The sequence below is a fragment of the Terrapene carolina genome, unplaced genomic scaffold (assembly GCF_002925995.2).
Source record: "Terrapene carolina triunguis isolate 2854851 unplaced genomic scaffold, T_m_triunguis-2.0 Scaffold66, whole genome shotgun sequence".
NCBI classification, from domain to species: Eukaryota; Metazoa; Chordata; order Testudines; family Emydidae; genus Terrapene; species Terrapene triunguis.
The window spans coordinates 5,534,819-5,557,585 of record NW_020664417.1 but is presented as its reverse complement, the minus strand read 5'-3'; the positions used below and the strand labels follow the sequence as shown (position 1 = coordinate 5,557,585).

At 38.8% G+C, this 22,767-nt stretch overlaps 1 protein-coding gene across 3 annotated transcripts in view; it reads right to left on the bottom strand.

Moving 5' to 3' along the window:
• Positions 1-22,767, bottom strand: part of SPATA5 (spermatogenesis associated 5) — a 281,723-nt gene that overhangs the window by 185,732 nt on the left and 73,224 nt on the right. For all 3 annotated transcript variants that reach the window (XM_024212863.1, XM_024212871.1, XM_024212879.1), the window contains exons 12-14: positions 20,802-20,855; positions 20,247-20,326; positions 4,395-4,521 (exon numbers count right to left, since the gene is read on the bottom strand). In XM_024212863.1, coding sequence (XP_024068631.1) covers positions 4,395-4,521; positions 20,247-20,326; positions 20,802-20,855 — 261 coding nt within the window. The remainder of the gene's footprint in view (positions 1-4,394; positions 4,522-20,246; positions 20,327-20,801; positions 20,856-22,767) is intronic.

The following is a 22,767-nucleotide window of genomic DNA, read 5'->3' as shown; positions in this document are numbered from 1 at the left end:
TGAATGTAGGAAGAGCAATTTTTATTAGACGGGAAAAAATACGGGAACAATAGAAGTACGTAAAATAAGACCTTTTCTCTGAGGAAAGTAGCAACCACCTCAGAACAACCTTAGCATCATGTGAGAAGTGAATGAGAAATAAAGTTGGTTAAAACGTCTCACACAGTCTTAAATGTGGCGGTGAGGTTATTGGCAATAGTGCTTAGGTACCATGGTGATAGTCCAAGAAATTATTATAATTAACAAACGTATGTCACAAGTACCAACCACGTTTACAGTTAAATGCATGGCTAAAAATATGCGCAAATAAGAGAGCCCTGATATCCATATTTACAATGACGGCAAAGCCTGCATTAGACTGAGGAAAAATAATCTTCTATTTACTTGCACTCTACATTCTCAAAAGTCTGTCTCAAATTATAGGAAAGAACCATAAACTGTATATTGACAGATAAAGAAGAAACTACATAAACATATGCTGGATTTAGTTTACTCTTTTGGTAAATTAATATATTTAGACATCACAAACACCTTCCAAACTTTACTCTCTTTACAAAGCTAAGAATAGAACCTCCAGTAAAATTTACTATATTCCTCAATCCCTGCAACATCAAAGCAAAGAAAACAGATGTGCATTGTACTTGTGACTTTTTACAGTATATAAGGAACACACATTAAAGTGAACATACAGTCATCATATGAATGCTTGAGAAGGGCATATATTGATTGGAAATATGTGATTACACTAATGAGTATTTAAAAACATTACATTAATTCATATTTTAAAGTTTTTAAAAGGCATATATGGAAACTGGCTAATCATAATGTAAACTACAAATCCACATTGCAAGATTTTCCTGTTGTTACTTTACTGAAGCCCAGAATAGTGATGTTCTTATAGTGTTCACCCTCTCCCTTTTCCCTTCCAAAGAAGAGAAAGAGCAATCACTGTAAGCATCTGTGACTCCTGGGGTAGAGTAGCATAAGGGTGCAACCTACTTGGCTTGTAGGCAGCATGTCGTCACTGTGGGTACGTGTACACTAGAGCTGGAGGTGTAATTTCCAACTTGGGTAGGCATACCTGTGCTCTGATCCATCTAGTGCACTAAAATAGCAGTGTAACTGTGGCTGCATGGCTAACAGTTGTGCCTCCAGTGTGCCTAAGATTTCAGATAGGATTGTACTCGAGGTAGCTAGCACATCCCACCGCCTGTGCAGCTGCGGCTACACTGCCACTTTGAGAGTGCTAGCTTGTATGTTTACTTGAGCTGGAAATTACACCTTCCAGCTCCAGTGTACAAACACCACCACACTGACTCACTGGTTCTCAAACCTCATTAAGCTGCACTCCCGCCCCACAGTCAGTGTGGACTGGCAAGATTCTAATCTATATCCATCTATAAAATAGCCCTTTTAAGAGAGTTTCTTACCTTGGAAAATAAAATCATTTTCAAAAGATTTAAAATATTATCTTTCTCCCTTGTCTTTCCTTTTGTCCAATCCAGTAATAATTAATAAATAACAATGATACAGCTCTGTAAAAATCAGCAAAAAAAAAATAGGCGAAGCATAATTTGTATTTAAAAAATAATGTAAGAAGAAAATTAGTCTTATCCATTTCTCATAGATTTTAAATACTGTAAGGCAGTCAGGGAGCTTTTCTATTCAGAACAAACTATAACTTAATGGGCCTGTGTTCCCTCTTCGTTATCTGTTGGCAAAATCAAGAGCTTCTAGGCATTTTCACTGGACAAGCAGTAGCAGCAAATTCACAAACTAGTGTTTTGAAGTTAAAGTAAGAGCTTCCTGAAGTAGCAGTCCAACTTACACAGGATAAAAGAAGAAAAGCTAATAGTTAACAGCAACCCTTGCATTTAATTTATATTAAGCTGAAAACCCTTTCCCTCACTAAGAGGGAAATCCTTGTCACCCAATTCCAATCTCAGCTAAATGGGATCTGTATATGTGACTTTCACGGAGATATAAAGGGAACAGAATTCTTCCTCCCAACCACCAGAACATCTACAACGCTGCTCCAGGGTTTCTACTACAGGTATTTACATAGTATTTTGTTCAGTGGAGCCATTTATTTTGCACTTTGCCGGAAATGGCAAAACTGAGGGAAGCTAGGGATGGTAAAAGGGCTTTGTCACCTTCCATCCTTATTGCCTGTAGGTGAAATTTTGTTTAAGTTCAGTAAATTTTCAACCTTTTGGCTAATTTCTAAATAAAAATACGTTTCCTTTCATTGGTTCCTGTCTTCAGCAGTATATCTCCTCCTCCCTCTGCTGGCTCTGCAGCAGCTGATAACTAAAATAAACTATTCCCAAAAAAGTGGATGTACAAACAGATCCGTGCATGGACCAGAACTACATACTGTGACATTAAAACAGAACCAGCAGATTAAATTTAAAATCCTCCAGTCCACATGATAGAGGTCTGCTTTTGCAGCAGAAGTTGTAGCTGAAGAATGCAGTATTGCTAGTAACAGAAGTCCTGCGCAGCTATTAATATTACAGTTTGGTAGCTGCCTGTTGGGTTTGATAGCCAGCTGCTGGAGAAGGCTAATTTCAAGGATGAGTTCTGCCTACTGTCATTTAGTAGGTTTCAGAGTGGTAGCCATGTTAGTCTATCAGCAAAAACAACGAGGAGTCCTTGTGGCATCTTAGAGACTCCTCGTTTTTGTCATTTAGTAGTTAGCATGTTTGTGTAGTACTGCCCTCTTCTGAATGAAATGTCTTGCTCAAGTGTGATTATGTTGCTCTAGAGCAGGGGTTCTCAACCTTTTTCATTCTGAGCCCCCCCCCCCCTCCCAAACATGCTATTAAAACTCCACGGCCCACCTGTGCACAACTGATTTTCTGCTTATAAAAGCCAGGGCCGGTGTTAAGGGCAAGCAGTGCAATTGCCTGTGACCCCCAAAAAGCTAAGTTGCTCAGGCTTTGGCCTCAGCCCCCAGTGGTGGGGCTCAGAGCCCCAGGCTTCAGCTCCATGCAGCGGGGCTTCAGCTTTCTGCCTGGGCCCCAGTGAGTCTAACACTGCCCTGCTTGGCAGCCCCCCTGAAACCTGTTTGAGGGCCACCAGAGGGCCCAGGACCCCTGGTTGAGAACCACTGTTCTATAGGATATCTGGTCAAAAATTGGGATTTCCATCCATGGGGAAATTCCAATATTTCCCCAAATCGGGGCAAAAACTTGAATACTAGAATTTTTGGCAGAACAGACAGTCCAACCAGAGGGGAAACCATGGTGCATAATGGGAGTCCAGCCAACGAGTCTGGCGCATAGAGGGAAATGGGGGCACGAGGCACCCAAACTTCAACTTCTAGGAAGCATTGTGGCAGTTCAGGTGACCATAAAATAACCTCGAACTGACCCAAAAGGAAATGTTTCTCTTCAAACATTCAGATTTGTCAGATTCAACTCAGGTTGACCTGATGCCAAATGAAATATTTAGTTTAAATTTTCTCAACAGAAAATTAATATTTTTGGCAAGAAGCAAAAAATTCCCACAGATAATTTTAATTAGAAATGACATTTTCAACTGAAATTTATTTGAGGAAAAATTCCTGACCTGCTCTACCCTAGCGGCTAACACACAAAGTGTATAAAAAAGCCTTAATGATAACAGCCATCAGTGGAACGTCTCTTGGACACAAGTGATAGAGGGTTGTGTTTTTTGGAGCCAAAGTCAAGCAAGCAAAGACTTCCTTGAGTAAGGACCACCACTTAGAAATGCTTCTTAGAGGAAAGCAGTTCAAACTTAGTCCATTCCAGTGTGTTTTACTCTGACAAGAGAACATGGCTGTGGACTGTTTTAAAGCGATTTGGGGGGGAGTTGCAGAGGTTTTTTTTTTTTTTTTTGCAGTAAGCTACAGATTTAAGTTTCTCAAAATGTAAAATGGGGTGTAATTATTATCCAGCTATAATCACCTCAGTATCTAAAGAGAAATTGTAATGTTTTATACTTGGAACAGTATAAAATGGGCTGAATTAGCAGCACTGATTACTAAATCTTTTCAAAGGAAATAACTAATGAAACCAGCAGTCCAGCAAACTCCTTCATAAACAAACACTATAACAGCAAAATAGACACAAGTGGCTCTACAGAAATATTACACACATCCTGTGAGCTTGATTTAAAAGAATTTTTTTTCCAGAAAACTGATACTTAAAGATGTTGCAGAATATTTTTATTTTCACTAAGCCTCATGTAACAAAAAAAGGAAATGCAGACATAATCCTTTCCTCCTCCTTTGTCTCTGTTTTCAAACATTTTCCCTTAAACAGAAACTGGATTAGAGAATTAGGGAAAAACACTGAAAGAGAATCAAATTATTCCAGAAGCTGGTTTTTACAAGAGACCAGTATATACCACAATGCAACTATTCTTACCTTGTCTATCATATCCGGTCGGTTTGTAGCTGCCAAAATTGTCACATCCTTTAACTGTTCTATCCCATCCATTTCCGTTAACAGCTGAGCCAAGACACGGTCTGCTACGTTCCCAGCACCTGAAGACCTGATTAACAAAAATGCCACAGCATTAGTTTTCCCTTCCCAGATAATTACCAAATGAGGAAAAAAAAAAAAAAAAAACTTTTCAACTTTATAGAATAGCTTTCTGATTTTTCACTTTCATCTTCAGTAGTTGAGGGAAAAAACAACATAAATCATGTAAACTAGTTAAGGCTATATTCCAGAATTAGCCCTTCAAAAGATTTCTCAGTATTCATAAAAACATCTGGGCTTGTCACTTACTACCTTGCCACGGCAGACTGGACAAGGTTTTCACACAATATAAATAGTCTGGTATAAATATTTCTAAGGTGGGAATAGCTGGATTCACATGACTTCCTAACTAAACAGACAATACCTCAGTTCCTACCACTATCCAGGTGATTACTTATGCCACCCCCTGCAGTACAATGTACAAGTACTTATGCATTTTGCAATGTTCCATTATATTTTCACTTCTTCAATCTCCATCAAATGAGACCAATTTGAGTGCTAGCCAGCTAACTCATAAAAGCATTTCCTGCCTTTATAATTCATCCATCTGTTTCTCCAGAAGAAGAGAAGAGAGACGAGAGAAGAGAAGAGTTGGGGGAAAGAAAGGTACAAGTGTCAAGTTTTGAAATCCCAAAAACATTAAACCCCAAAACAGAGGCATAAAATATTTTATGCATTTGAAGTAGTTTGGAAACGGATTCTAGTCACACTAAAGTCAATGGCAAAACTCTTAAATACACATGAAAGAAATGTTAAGAAAAAAGTAATTTGGTATTTTCTTTACAGCTTCTAATTTTTTTAAGCTAACTACAATACACTTGGGTTAACTCACAGTACAATCAGCCAACTGCCTTCTGCCCAAGTAAATGTATGTATATAGAAGAGAGAGATGTTGCATAACACAAAGTAAAGGAACAAACTGTGTATGGTTACTGAAATCCCATTTACAAAACCTTTCTGAAATGTTATGCTTTGGTCTGAAGACATCATCAATACTAGGTAAAATTATTAATTTTAAAAACGTTATAAGAACTAGGGGCATGTTGTTTTTAATCAAAAATACTAAGACGTAAAACCTAGGAAATATTAGGGCCATATATACATACGTATTGTGTGTGTGAGAGTGAGAGTGTGAGTGTGAGAGAGAAGAAGCTTAATATCAAAGCCAATAGATCATCTTTGCATATAATGAAAATATAATCCAATGAGATATATAAGAGGTAAACTAAACAAGTGCCAGTTCTCTCCTGAAAGAAAAGAAATGGAAAAGTCAGCATCTATAACAGGATCTGAATCAAAATCAGAATAAAGGTTCAGTTATTATTAAAATGTGTTTTTTAAAAACCATAATACTTCTGAATGGAAGCAAAGCTGTGCCTGCAAATTCACAGGCTTGGGACCAGACGCTGAACTCCGAGATGGGTGAAATTTTCTATTGGGCTAAGCCAAAATACTGGGTCTCCTGAAGGCAAAGACAAATCAGCAGCTTATTCCAAAAGCTCCCTCTGCTGAACAACTGCTGCAAATAGAGTTGAGAAGTTTAAACAGGTGGGGGGAGGAAAGGGCGGGGAGTAAAGCTAAACAGCACATACATGCACACACACAAATAAATAATATTTGCTGGCCATATTGTAATTTAACAAGAAAAAAATCATACCAGATTTTAAGATACAATAAAAAACTTAATTTCTGCATGTCCTTATTTTTGCAACCTTATGTTGCATGCGTACTAATGCAACACCACTGCTGATGCAATATACATTGAGAATAGTGCTTTATAAATGCTTTAGAGTCAGAGATCATAACTCACAGAATAGTTATTGCTATTTCTATAATTTTCAAGGGGAAAATAATAGATTTTTAACTTATTGTTGATATTCAGAATCTGAAAGACATCTCCTTCCTGGTTTAATAAATGTTGCCTAACGCAATAATGGGTGGGCCAAGGGGATTGCTACAAAATATTAGAGAAGGGACTTTCTTTGTTAGTCAGCTTTTTTGTTGTGCTGCAGCAGTGTTAAAAATTCCCCAGTGAAATGAGTCCATTTCTAACATACGCAGAGGTCACAGCCCTATCAATTTAAAAGGAGTGGAATGTGATAAAATATTATAGTTGTTTGCAGAAGGTTAGTAAATACTTTTCAAAGGAAACAGATCCTTAAAATAAATTAGAGTCAACTTTTGTAAAGTAAGCTAATCTTAATAGGTAATAAAGCCACCCCATCCTGAAAAGACTTATACATGGACTTAACATCTCACCCTTGGGACTACTCAGAGACATACAATTAGGCATGAAAGTCTCTAAGATCAGGGCCTAAATGAAAATTTCACATGAAAATGGTCTGAAACCAGAAGTCACCAGGGGAGGGGGCAAATTTTTTGGGTTTAAGAAATAGCAGGAATACGTGTTTATTGGGGGGTAGGGGGCATTGTATCCCTCCTGATATGAACATCTATGTTGCAAGTTTCAGTACGGAGACAATGTTCATCCCAAGTATAAAAATCATGGACAGGGCGGATTTGGAAAGTAACTGAACAGCATCTAAATTAATCTCATTGATGGCAAAATCCCCAAATGTTTTCAAAGAGTGAAAAGAAAAGTTAAATTACAAACTATATGCTATGTGTACATAAGGCTTAAGAACATACTCTCCTCTCCCCACTCCCACAATACTGTACACTAATCCAACAGCATGAACTCCTACATCCATGCAGAGACCCACTGAAGTCAATGGCATTTGGTACCAGACCAACAGCCCAAGATAGCAAATCCCAATGAAGAAATGTGGTCTTTTTTATTATTTGGCATCAGATAGGAAATATGCTACAGGCAGAGGAAAAATATTTTATAGTAAAGACAGGTGGCTGAAAAAAAATTAATAAAATGTCTGAAAATAAAATGCCTGATACACAGACAACTGCCTTGAATTTGCATGTATTTACTCATTGAACTAGAACTAGATGGTCATATTAAGCACCATATTTAGCCTGTATTCTACAGTAAATAAACCCTTTTGACTTAACAGGATATCCTATAAAAATGCAGACAGGCACACATTTATAGTTAGAGATTTCTTCACCAGCTGCTCCAGAACTGCGTCATCACCATGTGCTCCAAGGAGCTCCAGTGCTGCATAAACCGTTAATCTGAAGGGTGACATACAAGTATGCATTTTTCCATTTTCCCATGATTTCCCAGCAAGGGTTTCAAATTAATGCAGGCAATGCTCATTAAGGCTGCCTGCACTTCTGATACATACGGCAGTCAGAAAAAGAATTATGATTAGCCCTCCAATCCTACTTACACATTGCCAAAACCAATGGCCAGTCAAGCAGACTCCCCTCCCCTCCCCCCCCACACACACATCTGACTTCCACACATTGATTTCATCATCACAACTACACAGAAACAGTCCTCAAAAGGCACGTACTGGTACAGACTCATTTCCTGTCAACAAACTGATTGAGAATGAAGGCAGTCAAAATTAAGCGTTTGAGAGAGAGTGCACGCGTGCCTTACCCTCACCACAAATTCCCAGAACTCCAAACTAAAAGAGGGGGTAAGAGAAAACTGGCAGCTTCATTACTACCTGAGAATTTTAAATCATTTGTAATGTTGGGAAAATAAAATGACACAGGTTTTTTTTAAATATGAAATAGGATTAATGTTTGCACAGTGCTCTGAAAAATGTAAAGCAGTAGCTAAGTACTAAGCATTACTATCAGTTTGCGAGTCATTCTTTCTGTGTATGGATTAATTTTTTAGTCAAATCTTCTTTAACCCACTTTCTACACATTTACAATAATCTCTTACAGCATAGCACTTTTTTTTTTTTAAATAACTTGGAGCCAGCCTTACTTACTGCCACCCTTACTCCCACTGAAGTGTAAATAAGTCTGCAGGCAGCCCGTTGGTTTCAGAGAGCATGAGTATGCAGGTCTTTACTCATAACATAAATTCCCTGCATTCCAAAGTATGCCAGGTGAAACTATTTATATATTAATGGCACTATTTAGTGTAAGACAGACAGACTCTAGGCTTCCATAGTAGTGAAAGATCCATTTCCCATGTACATTCTGAAGTGAAAGATTCCTAGAATACAGGTGTATTTTATATTGCATCAAGGTCTTAAAATTAACCACTGCTATCTGATTGACAACCAAAGCAGCATATATGCTGCTCAACATATGGGATTCTGTGACAGGGTGCACTGGCACCATGACAAACAAGGGGTTAACCTCAGTTCACCTTCCTCCTCCCAGCTCCTGGAGCCTGATCCAATGCCCATTTAAATTAGTGGGAGTCTGATTTCAATGAGTGTTCCATCTGGCCATCTTTGCACAGATGCCCGAAGAAAGAGCTGTAAGAGTGGCTGCTTGGGTGAAGGTGGGAAGGAAAGTAATGCATTTGGGAAGGTATGGCTCCATACCCAGCATCAGATAAATGAGTTGAACCTCAAGCTGAGGAGTTTACTTTATGTGATAGGGTATGTGCAGGTGATGCCCAAAACCATGGTTTAAAATAAATTTAACATCCCTGTTATATTTATAAGCATTACCTTTGGAGAAAAAGAAGGTTGCCGACACCAACATTTCCCCTCCCCCCGCCCCGCACTGCCAAGACATTGCAGGCTGTACTTGTTTGGCACATCTAGCCCGTTGTACAGCACCATGTACTTTTGGCGTTATACTGTGTAAGTGATATGCTTATTATTTATCTCCCTCTCAAATAAATAGACATTCACTTCCAAGGCTAAATAACTAGTTTTAAAAAAGGAAGCCATTTTTGAGATATCATCTGCTATTTATTTTTTCACTTCCTAAACTTAAAAAGTTGAACAGATTTTTTAAAATTTAAAAAGAAATATCCCCCCAAAATGAGATGTTAAAGATTCAGCTCACGAATGAAATTTGTAAACAAGCATTCATAATGAAAACACAGACAGACCCTTAGTCCTAGAGGTGTTTGCAGAATTGATGTAAAAATGAGTAGTTTTGCAGAACACAGCATGTAACATTTTGACTCAGAAACTTATTGAAGCCCTGATCCTGAAATTGATCAGGTTCAGCAGTTTGCCTGCACAGAACTCTGTCGACTTCAATGGGGCTTGGTGCAGGAGCTCTGAACAAAGTCAAGTTGCAGAATCAGGACCATAATGTAGTAGATAAGAAGGTGGAAGACAAGGATTGCTCAATGAAAGTAAATTCTAAGAAATCAAAAGAAAGCTTCACCAGTGTCTTTTGGATTAACTGCTTAAAATCAACCCAAGAACCTACTTATTCCCTCAAAATAATGCTTTAAGCACCTAAAGAAGATACCTGTAAGAATGATGAAGTTCCTGTTTCCTCTTATCTGGTTTAAATACAGTATCCTGAAGCTGCCACGTAACTTGAAGGCCAAACTCTACTACATTTTTTTAAAATCAGTAAGAGGACTATATCACGCTTAACTGATTTCAGAAACAGCGACTATGCTGTTCAACTTTCCAGAAAAATGACTGAACAATGACTGCTTACTATTCTGCATACAAAGGGCCAATGCTGCTCCCACAGAAGACAGTGCTGCAACTGACTTCAAAGAAAACAGATTTAGGACCACAGTAAATTATATGTGCAGTAGGCTGATAATAGAAAGCATAACACCACTCACGTGACAAAAAAGTAAACCTGAAAAGAAAAACACAACCATGGTTAAGTAATAACAAAATAAATACCACCACCTAGCATTTATAAGAATTCCATACAAACATTAACAAATTAACCCTCATAATAAAACCACGAGGTAGATACATATTTCTGTATCCATTTTACAGGTGGTGGGAGAATTTAAGTGACTTGCCCAAGATACAGAAGTGTCTGTGTCAGAACGGAGATTAGAAGTCAGCAGTTCCTGGTCTTGGATCTGTGCTCAGACCCACAGAGGACACCTCTCTGACATATCAAATGAGGTTTAAGAGACTAATCTGAATTCACAAACCATGGGCCTAATCCTTCTCAATTTACTCACATGAATAGTCCTACTGAAGATAATAGGGGTAAAGTGAGCAAGATTTGGCCAAATAAGTACGGAGCACGACAAAGTCAGCCTTTTTGGAAGGAGAGGAGAGTGACAGCCCAAGGGACACCCGGGATATTGCAGAACAGTGTAAGGGCACTCCAGGAGAACCCCCTACTCTGACAAGATGTACCATGGAACTTAATGTTTATGCAGAGCAGGCATGGCACTAAAGTCTTGCAGTAAAACATGGAATTCAACTTATCTACCTGTGAAGTATCAACTGGTGAGCTGACCATGCCAGGTTTTGAACACTGACTATGACGGATTTCAAGGAGAATGTAATGCTTAGAGAACAGGAGTACTTGTGGCACCTTAGAGACTAACAAATTTATTAGAGCATAAGCTTTCGTGGGCTACAGCCCACTTCTTCGGATGCAAGTGGGCTGTAGCCCACGAAAATTTATGCTCTAATAAATTTGTTAGTCTCTAAGGTGCCACAAGTACTCCTGTTCTTTTTGCGGATACAGACTAACACTGCTGCTACTCTGAAACCTGTAATGCTTAGGTCACTCTCAAGTAGATCCACTGGGACTGCACTGCTGGGAAGCCAGGGAGAAGTTGGAGAGGGCTGCCATGGGCAAGGGTAGCATCTCAGCACAGATGAACCTGAACTCATGGAGATAACCAGGTTAGGGGACAGATCCCACAGCTTTACCATATGAACCCCTTCACCCAATAGCATGCTGAGGAGTAATATCTACATGGGAATCACCACTGAGATTTCTATGGGAAAAGTTTCCCACAGTTTTTCAAGGTGAGGGTGAAGGGAGACAATCTGGCCCATTGTATGTACCATATAATATTAGACAAGACCTACATAAAGGTCTAGTCTTTTTACCAAAAAAGTTATAATAAAAATCGAAAGGTATGAGCTTTAAAAATCTTCCAGTAAAAGAAGTAATTTGAGATTCTGTCATTTCCAGGAACTATAAGGAAATAATTTAACATTGACACAAATGTAAAACTCATTGACATAACAAAATAGTTGGTATCAAAAAATTAATACCTGCTCAAACAGACCAGGATTCTGAACTTCTCTATAAGCTACTGAGGTAAAGGGTTCCTGAAATACCAAAGCCCCCTGCCAGCACACTCCCACACAAAAATCACTCCGCTCACATAGTCTGAAAGATTTTATTGAGTCTGACATTTCTGTCAGGGCTTTGTAGGGGTAAACTGTCAGCAAGAAGCACCTGCCAAGTCAGTCTTTTCAGTCCAACTGCCATGATCGTAATTAACTGTCACACTGTTTTATTTCCTTCCCTCACAAATTTTGATGAAATATGGCTTTGGCAGTTCCACGTTTTCCACAGTATTAAAAGAAAATTCTACTCCAATAGCATTAGCAGCTAATAAACAAATAAATAAATAATGGCAATATCTTCCCAGAGAATAGTAATTTTTCACAATGAAAATTAAGGTATTTGCCAAGAAAAATGGCTTTTAAAATAGGTAAGACCTTTATTTTACAGTTGAGTCTTTTTTCTTAAATACTGATACGACTTCAAGAAACATCTCCAGATCTTGAGTAAAATTATTGGCATTGCAAACATAGGTCATCACATTCATGCAAGCAATACAATATGGTTATATTTCCTATAGGTCTGTTTCCTATAGCACCTTTCATTCAAGGATTTCAACATAATTTACATGCATCCATTCATTATCCCTTCAAGGTAAACATTACTACCATTTTAGAAATGGGGAAACTGTGCTACAGAGATGTTAAGTGATCCCACCCCACACACAGCAGATCAGGTATCCCACAAAGCAGATGGATAGCAAAAATGTGTGTAATTATTACTGAAACACTGATTATCTTTTAGAAATATTGAGCCAAATTCATATCTGGCATATGCAGGCACAACTCCACTCAAGTTTGTCAATTAGGCCAACAGTGAAGTCAGACCACTGTTTATATATTAATGTGATGGACTCAATAGAAAAGCCTATAACTGATAGTTTGTAAAGTTAATTGCAAGTTAAGCTATTTCAAATTTTGGCCAATCTAAAAATAGTGTATGACTAAAAAAAAGTGTTAAAATAAGAAATCTTCCTTCAAAGCAGGGAATTGCTTTGGCTGTAGTGGTGATGTCACAAAGCTACAAAGGAGGATCATAACTCTAACCCTTCTCCTGCTCACCCACTGCACCCTATGTTTGGACACTATTTACACTGTTGCCATATGTTTTCCACCCAACTATACTCAGGCAGTACCCACTGTAATGCATCCTTGTCCTCCCTCTCTCCCACGACTGCAGACCATTCAAAAGGAGAGAACCTGGGCAAGTCATGTAATCCAGGGCTTGGGTTAAATTTTTGGCTTCATGAACGTCTGTGTACATATGCATCTTCTCCATTTACACCAACCTCTCATCAGTTACTTGGAGGAGTTAGCCAGGAAAAGGGGAAGGAAACCATGCATTAGAGTCTGTTTGAAATGGGGTTGTAGAAGGATACAATCATGAAAAATAATAAGGCCTTGCAAAAATGCATGTTACTCTTCAGAATTTAACTTACCAAGGAAAGGGAAGTCAGAGTTACACCCTCCCTAATTCAGTGTTGTGTTTCAATTTCTGAGAGTTCTCCCAACTATGCAGGCCCACTCTGCTCAATGAGCTGGTACAGAATGGGTCCTGTGAGCTGTTCTCCACTGGCTCAGTCTGCTCTCATATTCGAGCAGGCAGAGCTCCCTCTCATTATGGGCTGCTAACCTTTCCCTCCATCCATTCTCCTCCTAGTGAGAAACAGTGTAAGAGTCCTGCAACCACTCGCTCTCTCCTGCACCCCCCACCCCAATGTGGGGAGAGGGAAAGTGGAAAGAGCACCTGGCAGTCACTCACTCCTTCTGTTCCTGGATAGAAGCTGTCTTGCCTATGCTTGCTCTCTCTCAGAGACTGTGAACAACTTTGCCTCTTGTTTCCCTGGCCTGGAGAAGAAGACTGTGCTCCCTACAGCCTTCCTATGCCCCAGAGAGATCTGGGAACCAGATTTCTCCCAGCACTCCTCTCTCAGCCTGGACCTTTCTCCCCACCTCAGCTCAATCACAAAAGATATTATAAGGACAATGAGTGGAGAAATAAGAGATATATACAGGATTGATTTTGCTGGGAGCAGAGCAGAGAGAAATATACAGCATGGATTTGGTGGGAGGAGTGTGCGTGGGGGAAGATACCAAATGCATTTTGCAGGGAGGGAGAAAACAGACTAGATTGGGATGTGTTTGTGTCTTGGCGGGGGGCAGTTCACCAAGTGTGGTTAGGGGAAAAGAGTGGATTGGAGTAGTGTGTGATTGGGAAGACAGCTAGTGAAGTGAGGTGGTGCTTAGTAGACATCTATGCATGTGAAAGAGGAGTGGATATGGGTCAAGATGATATGTTTGGGGAGAAGGAGAAAGTACATGAGAAGAGACAAAACATTCATTCTAAGGGGCTGAAGGCAGAAAAAGAAAAAGGGAAGGACAGAGAACAAATCAGAAAGGAAAAGTAGCGTGACAGCATGAGGAAGGAAAGGGAGATTAGGAACAGGGAAGAGGAGAATTGCCAGGGAATACAAGAAAGACTGAGGGAAAGATAAGGGAAAGAACACCATGTAGGGAAAAAAGTTTAATTCTAAAAGTTACATTAAAATATAAAACCCATTATGTCTCTGTGTACATATCACTGTATATACACATGCACACTTACAGAAACTATCCTTTTTAAGAATTACTTTGGAGTTGCATACACAAAGGCAATAGCTGGTTCCTGCAGAGCACAGTTTTTGCCTTTGAAATGATCCAGACTGCACCAAATAGTTAGAATTTCCTGCAGGAGGATACCCACAGACCTCCCTCCAAAGGATCATACACACTGAATTCATAATTATTTAGGTGGTTGGCCAAAAGATATTACCCAGACCATTTATATCTCCTTGTCTACTCATGACAGTAGTTGCATGTGTATTGAGGGGAGGCCATAAACCTTGTTCTCCCATCTGTGCTGCAAATGCCTAGGCACAACAGGAAGATGCTAACACTTAGAATTCTGTTATTCTGTCTGCACTGCAGCTGTCTTAAAAGAAGAAACCTGATGCATAGTACATTTTCCATTTCCTTTCATTCCGTTTCCTCAGCATTTCTCCTTCTGTGCATTCCTGAAAGTTAATCAAGTTGAAAACTGTAATCAATCATGTCTACCATGGAAGCAACTAAAGTTTAATCTGGAAGTACTACAGACTAGAATGTGAATAACTAGTCTGGATTTCACTTTTAGAGCCATGTATTATATCAATATTTAAATACAATGCCAATGTACTTCCAGCTGGATTATAAACTAAGCCTAAAATATTTAATTGGTTCTAAATACAATTAGATCTCCTTTGTCTTCCAAAAGAAATACATTTATAAAAACTAAGGCCCTGAACCTGCAAGCACTAAAGCACATGCTTAACTACCCATGTGAGTAGTCCCACTGAAGTCAGTTAAACTACTCATGGGCTAAATGATTATCGGGTCAGGGCCTAGGAGTCCAATCCACTCACGTCAATAACACTCCTACTGCCTTCAAGAGAAAGGGGAGCTCAAATTACAGAGTTAAAAATATGCAGTCTGCTAAAATTAGAAGTGAAATTTACAGATAGAGTATTTAAAACTATTTAAGACATGGCATACATGATAAAGGCTCTTGTCTAGCATAAATACTCTAGCAGTTAACTTTACGGAGTACACAGAGGTGCAGCTTGTAAATATTGCTATTCCAAAGTAAACTCGTGCCCTGTTTTCTGAAGTTATTTTAAAAAACACTTTAGCCCTTTACAAATCCTCATTAGGCCTGGAACCTTCGTTCTGCTAGAAATCTTGTTCAGAGGAGCCAACCTATTTCTCCAGCCACTCTTTCTAAATTGAAGCTAACAGCCAGAAATTCAAAGGGCCTGATTTTCCACAGCATCAGAATGCAGCTCAGATGTGCTGCAGAATGGCAGTGGCAGTGAATCAGTTGAGGTTCTCCCGATTCAGGGCTACCCACTCCCAGGGTAAGTTAAAGCAAGAGAGGTCCTGCTGCAACTTACGCTGCTGGCAGAACATCCCTTACAACAGCAGAGGTTCAAGTGTAGTTGAGCTCTGCTCTTCCACACCTCCTCTCCCCTCCACTACCAGGCTACCTCCCATCCTTTTACACCAGTAATGGGACATGGGGGCAGATGAGGGGGTCTGTGCCATCTCCAGCAACTGTGTGCTAGTGGACATTCACCCTACACAGGAAGACTTCTCTGCTGGGAACCTTTGACCTATTTTAGGGCACTTTGCCCTGCACACATCCAGCTCACACATTTTAAGGCCAGAAGTTAGCATTTTGAGCTGACCTCTTGCATAATACAGGCCATAGATTTCACCCAGGGACTTCTGCAAGCCCAATAATTTGTGTTTGTGCTAAAGCATGGTCTTTCAGAAAGACAGCCAATTTTGGTTTAAAAGACAGAAGATTTACACAGCTCTTGTTATTAAAACCAGAGATGCCACACACTGGAAACAGAAGATTCTATTCCTCCAGGACAAAAAATTTCAAACCTGGACGCCTAAATTTAGGATTCTAAACCCATATTTTGGCATTTCAATAGAGTGCATGGTTTTATAGACGCTGAGCAACCCAAGCTCCCATTGAAATCTATAGGTTTGAAAACTGTGGCTTATAAATTTATAGATTTATCTTCCCACCGTGGTTTAGTCATTTTAATGTAGTCTATGCACAGAGGAGAGGGGGGAAAAAACATGTCCCCCAAATATCATTGCTATATTACTCCTTGGGTTGGCTGCTATTTAGGAAGTGCTGAGGTCTCCTTCTCCTCATCACCCCGCCCCTGCCCAAATCAACCTGCTAGCCTAATAACTATCTTAGCCTTTGATTTTATAATGCACAGCATTGATCTTTTTTTTTTAAAAAAAAGGAATTTAACAGTGTCTTTCACTCCAGCCTACAATGCTTTATGTCTTATGTTACAAGATTTTGCAGCCAAGGGGAAAAAGTTTTCTTGCTTCAGAAAAGCAGGAAAAGGAACAAATAAGTCTATTGCCCAAAAATCCTAAAAATTTACACATATAAACAATAATCCATTTCCAAAGAACACAGATTTCTTAAATTCAGCAAACAGAGTGTCTGTGCTGCATTTACACAGAGCTATGTTCATTCATCACTTTCAAGTCTGATTACCAAGCCATTTCCTGTTGGCAACCTCTAATGGCCAGAAGAATTAGGTTTTACATAGTCCGGATACCAAGGAATAACAAGTACCCATAATTCTCTGCAGCTATGCACTTTGTTAAAGAGTTTTAAGCTTTGAAAGGGGAAAGGATTACTTGGAACCAAACATTCCTTGCTCACTGTTGTATCTGGACCAGTAATGTGTTTCTGACCTTAACGTCGTAGTCTTTTCTGCAAACAGTCATAACACCATTTTACAGACGCTAGAAAAAAACATAACTAGCTAATGGAACCTAGTGTTAGTCAGAACCATGGAATGATGGAAAACATCTATTATGTCATCTAGTCCTTCTCTCTGCCAGTGCTCTTGTTGTACATAAATTTGTGGTTTGTCCAGTTTTGTTTAATATGTGCCAAGCAATAACCTGCCACTACTTTCCCATGTGACTGTTCTACAGCATACGAGATCTCACTGTCAAAAAAATGTTTTTCAATAGAAGTTTTCCCTTTCTTAATTTAATTGCATTATTCTATTCATAACCCCTTGTAATGTCCTCAGTAATTCCTCCCCAGCCTTGTTGTTTACACCCTTCACGTATTTATAGATTTCTCCTCCCCTTCATATGTGTCTATGGATATATATTTAAAACTCAATCTCAATCCTTCAGTATATTTTGTAAAGGTAATGCAGTCTTAATAAGGAGCATTCTACAGCACTCTGCTGTAATATTAAACAATTACCAAGAACCACAGTCGGGAGCGAATGCTAGATTGCTAATCCAGAATCCCATAATTTAATACACAATGTGCAAATCACTGAGATGCAGTAACACTGCAGTACTATGTATCCTAATTTGGGCAATCATATTTATGTGAGGCATTGTCTAGTAGTCTCAACAAAGGGATAGAAGGCAGGAACTTCTAAATTTTAATCCCGGTTCTAATAGTGCTTCTTGCTTTTGGGCCTTAGTCACGTCAGTCGTTCTGCCTGAATTTTCTCATCTATAAATTGGGGAGAACACTAATTAGTTGTATTGTGAGGATTAGTTAGAAAAACTTAAGTATTATTCCATTTGTGGATACTATTTTTAACTATTCAAAAAACTACCTTAACAGTTTATGATTCCCTATGTCTGTTTATGGAGATATACTTCTGCCACAGAGATGTCTCCCAGAACCAGAAGAGGTTACCTGCCTCAAAGCTCCTTGGATCTGGCTAATTTTCTGGTCAAATGGTGTCAACAAATAAGACAATTTGTAAACAGAATTTAAAAAGAGGGAAAAAATCCTTACAAAATTTGTATCATAGTACTTTGTACTGCCGAGATAGAGAAAAACAATTCAACTCACTGAGAGAAGAGGGGGACAACATAAACAGGTGTTTCCTTCAGTATGGTTAGTAATAGTACAGGAAATGGATCTCCAGAGGCTGCAAATCGTTAGCATCTCCAATGCATTTGCAAATTCCTACTGTGCAAAATCAGCCTGTAAAAACAGGCTATTTCTAATAAGTGCCTTGTCTGGTTTCCTACATTGTTTAATTTCAGATGAATTTTATGAGAACTCTGCTACATATTTTACCTCCCATCTGCTTCAGATTTGACAATGAAATATTTGTGTGTCCCACCCTGTTTTTTTTAAAGCTCCAAAAACAGATGTCTCCAATATAACATGACTACAGCAGGTCATACCACATATTTCAGCAAGTTGTCCCAGGGCGATTTTTTCCCCTGCAGGTAAGAGAAGTTGGGTTATTTACCCCCTAAAAGAATCCAGAAAACCTCAGAGCCTCAGGGCGTAGACTGAAAAGGCTGGTTAAAAAATTACTGTGCTTTATTCTTCAAAAAAAAGTTTCTTCTTGCTGAAGTAGATTTTCTAAACATTAAATACATTAACAATTCTATAATGGGTAGATTTGTTATTTTGGCTTTCTTCCAAGACACATTTTTTGCTACATCTATTGTGATAAGAAGGCTGGTGATTCTAATGATTTACTAGGGTACTGTTAACATTTCTAGAAATTTTCTAGTTGCAGAAATTATATATTGAGAGGGAGACTGATGGGGAAGCCTTGTACCATCTGCCAACTTTTGAAATTTCAGGAGAAAATAAGGATTTATTTGTAAATGATTTTAGAATATAGCTCTATTCAACACAAGTTACCACCACACACTAAACAATGTATTGAAACGGATGAAGAGTCCCACTGACATCTTTTATCCCTGTCTTCCCATTTTGCTGGTATCCTCTACAGAAACTGGTATGGATACAGAGCCTGCTACTTCTCTCATCGAAGTCAAACTATTAGGTTATGTCTACCTAGAGAGCCTATGCCAGTATAGCTATGCTGGCAGAGTCCATTGAGTAGATACAGCTTATGCTAACAGAAAGGAGTTTTTCTGCAGGTGTAGGAACACTACCTCCCTGAACAATGTTACCTATGCTGACAGAAACCCTCTTCTGTCAGCATGGCTGCATCTACTCTGGGGGCTTTGTCGATACTAATGTCACTAGAGGTGGGTGTTTTTCCCCCCGCACACACACTCCTGCCCAACATTGCTGTGCTGGTAAAAGTTTTAAGTGTAAACTAGGCCTTATTGGCAACACTTGGGGCTAGAATGGCCATAATAAAAGTACCTCCCAGTAAGTTGATTGGATTTGTATGAATAAGGAGAAGGTAACATGCAACAAGTACCACACAGGCTACTAATTAGAAGAAATTGTTTTAAAAAATTTAAACCATAGCAAATCTAATTGCACAAGCTTAAGTTATAAGAGGAAGTAGGTACATTTGAAAAAAATATACTATTTCTACTGAAATAAGGAAGTAAATTACACCAACTGAAAACTTCTACCCTTCTTTAGCAGGACAAACTTCTGAACTCTCTTTGGTTTAGTGCAAGATGTTATGAAAAGATTGTTAGCATTATTGCTCAGCTACACAGGATTTTTTCACTTTACATTTTAAGGACATAGATGCTTCGAAATCATTCCATCAAGGCCCCAATCCAGCAAAGCATCTCAACTGGATTTCAATGGAATTACTCTGCTGCTTAAATTCAGACTTATGACTGAAATAAGGAAGTAAATTACACCAACTAAAAACTTCTACCCTTCTTTAGCAGGACAAACTTCTGAACTCTCTTTGGTTTAGTGCAATTAATGGAACCCAGAGATTAGCAATGGACAAGACCTGTTACTAAACAGCAGGTAGTCCAGATCCCTGCCATTGAAGGGAACTGAAGGATATGGAGTTGGTCTGTAGAATCTTTATTACTGGTAATGATGTGAGAAAAGAAGAAACCACCATCTTGCCTTCAGATGCCAGGTTGAGTATGCTGGACTGGCAGTGATGAAAGAACTCCTTTTACTTGAAAAGGGTACACATATGATATGGAATTATAGAAAGACAAACCTGGGATCTCAACAAATCCATTTCTAAAGTCACTTATCAGAACAGAAATTAACGTTGAGTATTTTTGTAAAAGTATTCCTTACCCCCCTCTTTCAACTGCCAAGGCATCTATTTCATCAAAGAAAAGAATGGAAGGTGACACAGCTCTGGCTTTCCGGAAGATCTAGAGAAACAACAATAAAATAGTTTACTGGGGTGTGGGGGAATTGCTGGACAAAAGTCATGCATTCAAATACTCTATTCTAACTCCAAAAGCTAACGGGCCAAGAATAACATCTTGTAGCCGTTTTTTAAAAGTGGACTTACTTTGGAGCTAAGTTATATCATACTATATAATGTAGCTTCAATAGCAACTTTCACTGTACGCCTGATTTTGACACACCCCACTAACTTTCTAAAAGCAAAAAGCAAATAAAAACACAAAAGAAAGCAAACAAAAAACCCAAAATCAAAAAAATTTTATTTCTCCTCAAAATCCCTGGTCAAAGGGAGAGTGGGTTTTTTGGTTTGGTTAGGTTTTTTTTTGAAAGCTTAAGGTTAACCAGACAATGTATTATTAACATAGGAGAGATTGAAAAATGAGCATAGATCCAGCACAACATGCAATGGGCCCTGACTTGCAACTAGCATCTTCTTACCTCTCTCACTGCTCGTTCAGATTCACCAACATATTTATTCATCAATTCAGGTCCCTGCACAAAGAGAAGAAAACAGTTTTTTAAAATTATCATTCTAACTTCATTTACTGATATGTCGCTATCAATATCTTCTTACACAGCATTTTGTGCATAAAACACTAAATCACTAATTGCAAAAGTTTTATTCCTTTGTAGAGTCGCCTCTGCACACTAAAAGTTTCCCTTCGTTAGTCCCATTACTGAATACACAGATGACTGTGTGTTTGTAGGTCAGGTTATAGTGACATTTATTCTCATTTAGAAGTTGCGTGAAGATTTTGGCTTAGCATCATAATTCCTACATTTCAGTTTTATGAGGAACAGGAGCATTTAAAAAAAATTAAAGTACAGTTTACTGATCACGAAGGCTACTTGAATGACAGCATTGCAGGGACTCCAATTCAGCAGAAAAGCACTTGCGCATGTGTTAATTAACTAACTGTCTCTTTTTAACAAAACTCCTAAGCATGGGATTAACTTTAAATACGTGCTTAAGTGGTTTGCTGAACCAGAGCAGGAAGAGGAAATTGCCACCTATTGCCCCACCAACACACCTGAAACATAACCGGGAGGTACTAGATCATACATTATGGTGAGAAAGTAGTTCAGAATCCAAGTCCATTCATTCTTTTACCTCTCTGCTAAAACTGCCAAATGTGCTAGTGCTTTTTGTAATGTGGAGTCTTGGCCCCTAGGGACTGAACTGAGACCACAAAGTCAATGTTTGTATTTTAAACAAATACTTACAATTATGAAAACAAACTAACAAGGAAGAACTCTCAATGCCTTCTGTGTCTTGCTATTTACTGTAAACCAGATTGTTAAAGATAACACTTCTTAATGGGACTAAGCATTTCATGGGATTGGTAATAAGTCATTGATTTAAATCTGGTCTATGTCAACAACAACTTACAGTCATGACCATCTGATGGCTGCTTGCTGTTCTGTGTGAAATGAGTTGATGGCTGCAGTCCAGTTTCTAGTGAACAGGTGTTCTCATCACAATTCTGCCAGTACAAATAGCATTCTTCACAACTCTACGCAGAGAAGCCAATGGGTGTGGAAACTGAGCTACCTTTTCATGACCATATGTTAGGAGTGCCTTCAGGTTACGCTTGAGTTACAGTGGCAGGGCAATATGGAACAGCTTTCTTTAAACAATAGTCTTTCTAGCATTAATTTGTACTGAAAGACATGTTTTTATATATTTGCAGTAATGGTGCAGCTGTTACATTCTTTCTCTGAGTGGAACAGTCTGGAATTAGTACATATCAATATAAGATGGGTTTACTACTATAAAATAGAACATGTGACACTTTTCCAACCTTCTCCACTCTCACTTTCAGGCTTGTGATAGCATCTACTGAACTGAACATATATTGTAGTTGGTTCCATTCTAAAGGATCAGTGAGAGTTACTGCATGCGTATGGAGAGAGGTACAGACTGCCTTAAAACTGAAGCAATATACTGTTTATGTGACAGATTAAAAAACACACAGTTTCTGGTAGTGCAATTTCTGAAAACAGTTCATGACACAAAGTAGAAGGTGGGATGAATGCATACTCAGACCTCTCTGTATAACACATTAGGCCTAACTATGTTAACACATCAGCTTGGTAGGAGAGTAGAAGGTGCCATGCCAGCAGGAAATAGAAACAATGCTTCCCCAATTCAACTCCCTTTAAATGACTGCTGTGATAGGCACAAGTCAAAATGTCACCTGGACGCTTTGCAGGATTTCAACCATTTCAAAAATTATATTTTCATGCAGGTATTCAGCAGTCTCAAATTTCCCAGTCACGTAACTGATGAAGAGCTCAGGATTCCTCTATCTCAGAGAAGAAAAAGACAGAACAAAAACGGGCCTTCCCCTATTCATTGTAAATACCAAGAAAAAGAAGCATGCAGCAGTCTGTGCAGAACAGG